This window comes from Salvia hispanica, chromosome 6, assembly GCF_029641045.1.
Source record: "Salvia hispanica isolate PSC_SH4W2 chromosome 6, Shi_PSC_v1, whole genome shotgun sequence".
NCBI classification, from domain to species: Eukaryota; Viridiplantae; Streptophyta; class Magnoliopsida; order Lamiales; family Lamiaceae; genus Salvia; species Salvia hispanica.
Genome location: NC_142697.1, coordinates 33,891,029 through 33,897,504, shown reverse-complemented (window position 1 = coordinate 33,897,504; position 6,476 = coordinate 33,891,029). Strand labels below are relative to the sequence as shown.

The following is a 6,476-nucleotide window of genomic DNA, read 5'->3' as shown; positions in this document are numbered from 1 at the left end:
TCCCTTTTCTGGCGTCTCTAAATTTTCTACCGATTAAAAGTCAGCCCATTTCTTAAACAACCTTGGCTCAATATTTAAATCCTCCTTGGCCCCTTTAAATTAATTAGCCCTCTGGCCCAGGTCACTAACTAATTAAATGATGGCCCAAACTCCTTAATTTATCACTTCCGGCCCAAACCAATTAATTAAAATTGGAGTCAACCCAAACATATACTCCCTTCCAACGTGACTTCTCTCTTCTCAATTTTAGTCAAAATCCCTAAATTTCAGAACAGCAGCAGTGCCTCTCTTCTCCGGCGAAAATCGCCGCTACCTCGACGGGATCTCGGAGTCCCGTCAGCGGATACTCCCTCCTCCATCGGGTTCTCTCCCTCCGTCGAGTTCGGAGGAGTCCTCGGCTGCTCGACGAGCAGGGCTGCCGCCTGCTGCGTCGCTCGGCGACGGCTCCAGTGGACCAGCCATCGCCGCCTTTCCTCTCCGGCGATCGCCGCCGACGGTTCGCGTTGCTGCTCCGGCAGAGTCATCAATTGAGGGGAAAGGCATCGCCTTTCTCCCTCCGTCTCTTTCTCCGTCGTGCGTGGAACTCGGGGGTCGTCATCGCCCTTTTCTCTATCTTCACTCGGAGCGCCGGCAACAGCTGCGGCTGCTGCCCCTGTCGGCTCTCCGGAGCTCCGTCGTCACTCGACCCTCGCCGGATAGCCCCATATGCTAAGCTAAGCCTTCTATCCAGTTTGCTACTTAACATAATTATGTTCGATGTTTGGGATGTTATTACTTGGTGGTTTGGCTAGTTCACAGTGGTGCACTATTTGGTTTTTCTGTTTCATTTGAAAGCTATGGTATTGAACTCTAAAATTTATGTGTTCTTGAGCATCTATGGTTCTAAGTTTTAAAGATGTGGGATTTCTAACGTGATGCAAAGGGTGGTGTTGGGAGATTACCTTGGCTTGGTGATTCCTCTTGGTTTACCGGGCTGCCCTCTCGCACAGCCACTGCCTTCCTCCCTCGTTACTCCTCCGTCACTTGTGGATTTTTGGGGGTCGAAAATGGTGGGGAGAGGATGGAACTGGCTATGTATACATGTATATATATAGGCTGAAAATCTGCTTGGTTGTTGGGATTTTGGCAGAGGGATGTGTGCAGAGAGAAATCTGCTCTCTTGGCTTCTTCTTGCTTAGACCTTAATGGAGTTTGTCTTCTTGTTGCAGCTCCTGCGACCTTTTGGGATTTGGTCAATATTTTGATTAGGGACAACCCAGATTTTGATTAGGGACAACCCAGCTCTTCCTTGGCTCTTTGTTAACTACTTTTGACATTTTGTGTAGGTGTACTCATCTTCAATAACTCCTCACTTGCTTTTCCTTAACTGAATTTGGATTTATCATGCAGGCATAGGAGTGTTGTTAGCTAAACAGGTGACAATCGGTTGAGGCCCTATGTGGCTGATCTTCAAGCTATTGGGCCGAGTTTTGAGTGGGCCGAAGAAAAGACATTTGGCTGGATAAGAAGAGGCCCGAAATCTATACACATTTTTTTTGTATAATCTGAAACATGTTCTTGATCCATTATTTATTTTGGGCTTAAGTTCTCTTGTACTAAATGAAATTGAAAATACTCTTGGTCAATCTTAAATGTCCAAATTCTCCTTTGATCGTCTTAACGATCATCTTAAAAAAAAATTTCTAGCCATTCGGCGTCCCTTTTAGAAGAGCTTAAAAGATGTTCAAAAGTCGGGGTGTTACAATTTGTATGTATAGCTAATCAAATTCTATGTTCGTGACTGATAATCTAGGTCGCATACCAAAGGAAGTTGGAAATCTTACATCTCTGAAACTTCTTGGACTCTCTTCTAATCAGCTGGAAGGTACGTTATTTTGTTCTTTCATTTATAACAGAGGTGAAATCTGACATAGTCAAAATGAACAGTAAAAACGATCCGATCAAAATGAGACATTTTTATTTTTTACGAAAGTTTAGAAAGTGGTGTGTAGTAGGAGTAATAGATAAGAGAGTAGGGACAAAATATGAGACCGAAATAAAAATAAAATAAAATAAAGTAAGAAAGATAATAAAATAATATTTTGTATATGAGATAGAAAGGTGTTAATTATTTCTTAAAAAAAAGAAATGTTTCATTTAGCTTCCTCATTGTCTCCTCTAATCTACTTATGGTATAAATTGGTCAATTCACCCGTACCAAACTGCATATGTGACTAGCTTTTGTATTTACTACTTAACCAATCGCACAAGTGTATGAAGCTAATGTAAATAAGAATATCGTTTCCTACAGACACTATAGTGTCAACTTCAGTACCACAGTGCATATTTTAGAATGAATGTAGAACTCTACTATCTAATGCACAGTTCTATGTTATTATCCAATTATTCTCCCTTGCTTTTAGTGTCTTTAGTGATGTTAGGTCGGTCACTCTATTAGATTAAACCTTCCCCCGAACTTAGAAATCCGAAGATTAGTTGTTAAGATTAAAGTCCTCTTCAAATACCTAACATCTAACTCCTTAAATCACTATGATCAAACGCCTCACACAAAACTCAACTCTCCCGAGTTCTATTAATCAAAGTGTAAATTATCATTTAATCAAAGTTAAGTGTTTCGTCTCATGATTAATCTTATTAACCCTAACAACATTAAAGAGGTAACTAATCAATTGAATGAAAGAGGCACAAATAATAACTCAAACAACCACTGGAGCAAAGCAAAAAAATCAATTGGATAAATAATACTCCCTCCGTCCCATATAAATGTGGGCAATGAATATGTTACGAGAATTAAGATAAAATTGGTAAAGTAAGAGAGATGAAGTGAATAGTATGGTAAAGTAAGAGAGAGGAGGAGAATAGTAGTTAAAATAGAGTTAGTGAATAGTGAGACCTACATTATTAAATTGATTTAACTTTATAAAAATGGAATGCACATATTTTGTGCAACGAACGAAAATGTAAAGTGCACATATTTTTATGAGACGGAGGGAGTGTATAACCAATACATCTTCACTAAAAATTCTAAAATAAAGATTCAATTAGTTTTCACAAAATCTAAAAATTGACTAGTTTTATTCCAACTAAGTTGTCGACTAAACATTATTTTTATTATCACAATTGCATACTCCCTCCGTCCTGCTTTAGAGGTTCCGATTACTTTTCTACATTCGTTTTGTAAAAATGATACTTCCTCCGTTCCATTAAAGATGACTCACTTTCCTTTTTGGTTTGTTTCAACTATGATGACTCATTACTAAAAATGGAAACATTTTACTTTCTATTTTATTCTCTCTCTTACTTTACTCTCTCCACTTCACACACAAAATAAAGTTGCATAAATTCCCGTACGCCCAAGGAAGGGGTCATCTTCCTTGGGACGGAGGAAGTAATAAATAGTTAAAGTGGAGAAATAGTAAAGTAATAGAGAGAATATTGTAGAGACAAAACTTCTCTATATTATTCTCTCGGTAGTTTACCATTTCTCCACTTTAACTATTTATTATCATATATACAAAACGAGTACACAAAACTGTAAAAGTAATCGGGACTGCTAAAGCGGGATGGAGGGATTACTTTGTAGCCTTGCAACTCTGTAATAAATGCAAATCATTATCATTAATTTGTATGACAGGTGAACTGCCTGAAGAGCTAGGAAAACTATCAAACCTTGAGCATTTTCAGGTTCCCTTTAACGATCATTTAAACGGCTCCATCCCATCTTCCATATTCAACCTCTCAACATTGGAAGGATTACATCTCCAACAAAACCTCTTTTCCGGACCTCTCCCTCCAAACATGGGAGCTTCACTTCCCAATCTCGAGCTACTTACTTTATTCTTCAACAGACTCACGGGCAAAATCCCAACCTCCATCAACAACGCCACCAAGCTCACTATCCTGGAACTCAACAGAAACTCATTCACCGGCTCCATTCCCTCCTTCTCCAATCTACGAAACCTAGAAAGGATCGCCCTCTGGGAAAACAATCTCACCGGAGCTGATGAATTCCTATCTTCCCTAACAAACTGCCCCGTTTTGAAAAGATTAGAAGTGTCGTATAATCACGAAATGGTGGGAGTTCTCCCTCGTTCGATCGGGAACTTCTCGAATACGCTTCAAGTGATAAGGGCTTCATACTGTGACTTTAGAGGTGGCATTCCTTCTGAGATTGGGAACTTAACTAGTTTGCTGAATTTGCAAATTTCTGGTAATAAACTAACCGGATTCGTCCCAACGACTATTCGAAATTTGACAAACCTCCAAGTATTGAGGCTTGGAGAAAATCAACTTGAGGGGCACATCACATCCGATCTTTGTCAGCTCCGGATGCTGGGGGACTTGAATATGAGTGCGAATCTGTTCACCGGCTCGATCCCGGGATGCCTAGGTGAAATTCAAACGCTAAGAAGTGTCTCCTTCGCGATGAACGAGATGAACTCGACGATACCTTTGAGCTTCTGGAGTCTTAAAGATTTGGTGTATCTAGAGCTGCAGTTGAATCAATTTAGTGGGGAGATTCCATCTCTGATTGGGGATTTGAAGGGAATAGATATATTAGACCTCTCTTCTAATCAATTTAGTGGTCTGATTCCAAGCTCAATTGGTGAGTGTGAATCACTGACTACTTTGCTTTTGAATGATAACAAATTTGATGGAAGCATTCCTGAATCCTTGGGAGATGTGAAAAGTTTACAATCACTGTATTTGTATAACAACAGTCTTTCTGGATTTATACCTAAGTCACTACAAGGCCTCGAGCTTCTTCTTTACTTCAATGTGTCTAACAACAGATTGGAAGGAGAAATTCCGAATGAGGGCTGCTTTGTTAACTTCACTGCTGATTCGTTTTCTGGCAACGCTGGTCTATGCGGTGATGCAAGGTTTGAAGTGCCGCCTTGCCCTAAAAGATCGAAGAATGATCGGTTGGTGAAGTATCTCGTGCCCCCTCTCGTTGCGGTTGTCGTTTTGGTGGTGATCGTAGTTTTTGTTATAAGGAGACGCAATCAGAAAAGGATCACAACTCCGGATGAGGGCATTGGATTGAAAATTGATTGGAGGAGAATTTCGTATTTAGAACTTGAGCGAGGAACGGATTCTTTTGGTGAAACGAATCTGCTTGGAAGAGGGAGCTTTGGTTCGGTATTCAAAGCAATACTTTCCGATGGGCTAAATGTTGCGGTGAAGATATTCAATTTGGAGTTGGAAGGTGCTAGCAAGAGCTTTGATACTGAGAGTGAGATACTAAGCGCGCTTCGCCACAGGAATTTAGTCCGAATAATTGGCTGTTGTGTAAATCCAGAGTTCCGAGCTTTGATTCTTGAATACATGCCAAATGGGAGTTTGGAGAAATGGCTGCATTCCGGAAGCCATTGCTTGGATCTTCCGCAAAGCTTGCAGATAGCAATAGATGTTGCGTTAGCTTTGGAATATCTTCATCATGGCCATACGTATCCCGTTGTCCATTGTGATGTGAAGCCAAGCAATGTGTTGCTTGATGAAGACATGGTTGCTCGTGTTGCTGATTTTGGCATTGCCAAGCTCTTTGACGAAGGGGAAGCTATGGTTCTAACAAAAACCCTAGCAACTGTCGGTTATGCAGCACCAGGTGATGTATATATAACTTTCCATATTTTAAATAATTTCTTAAATTTTAATTTTTTTTTAGTAATTATGTCATGGTGACAATGTTGGTGCTGTACTTGTAACATGATCAGAGTATGGATCGGAAGGAAAAGTATCCATAAATGGGGATGTATACAGCTACGGAATCTTGCTGTTCGAGATGTTTACAGGAAAGAGGCCAACGAATGATATGTTCAACGGGGAAATGAGCGTAAAGGAGTGGGTGAGTGCGGCTTTGCAAGAAAGTCGAGTATCTGAAATTGTGGCAGTTGGATTGTTATCGAGAGATGATCAATACTTTGAATCAAATGAGCAATGTGTCTCATCAATTTTTGATGTGGCTATGAAATGCGTAGCCTTCTCGCCGGAGGAAAGAATCAACATGATCGAAGTAGTGGCTTCTCTTCAGAAGATCAAATCCAAAGCAACAGCAGAAAGGGCCAGCAACGTCAGGCGATGATTCTCATGTTGTATTGCAAATAATGCCCGATATATTCTAGTTTTGAATAAGGAAAATTATGGTATGTGATTTCAGTTTTGAATAAGGTTACGCGTTGCAGTGCAGTGATAGACTATGATGCAAATTGTACAAGGAACAAATGAATTAAATAAGTTTTGATTTCTATGACCAAATATCAAATTCCTAGGAAATACCATAAAATTAGGCCAAAGTTTGTAATATTATGGAACAATAATTTGATTTAAAATTTATTCTCTATACTTTCCCACACAAAAAATATACTTCTTCTGTCCCACAAGAATATGTACTTTCTAAATTTAGAAGCTCTTTTGTCTCTAATGTGGTGGAACCCAGTTTTCACTAATAATACTTTAATTACTTTTTTATTCTA

The 6,476-nt window shown here is 39.7% G+C and overlaps 1 protein-coding gene across 3 annotated transcripts; it reads left to right on the top strand.

The window, feature by feature from the left end:
* The first annotated feature begins 201 nt into the window (after nucleotides 1-201).
* On the top strand, nucleotides 202-6,250 carry LOC148923660 (putative LRR receptor-like serine/threonine-protein kinase At3g47570). 3 transcript variants are annotated; one of them, XM_089060873.1, is made up of 4 exons: nucleotides 202-1,321; nucleotides 1,390-1,864; nucleotides 3,635-5,608; nucleotides 5,718-6,250. In XM_089060873.1, the coding sequence occupies exons 2-4, from the start codon at nucleotides 1,771-1,773 to the stop codon at nucleotides 6,083-6,085; spliced, it is 2,436 nt and encodes an 811-aa protein (XP_088916999.1). In that variant the 5' UTR covers nucleotides 202-1,321; nucleotides 1,390-1,770; the 3' UTR covers nucleotides 6,086-6,250. The 3 variants fall into 3 exon arrangements, with proteins under 3 accessions (XP_088916999.1, XP_088916998.1, XP_088917000.1); XM_089060874.1 differs by lacking the exon at nucleotides 202-1,321 and having other exon boundaries at nucleotides 1,494-1,537; nucleotides 1,793-1,864; XM_089060872.1 differs by having other exon boundaries at nucleotides 202-1,864.
* Nucleotides 6,251-6,476: the final 226 nt, after the last annotated feature.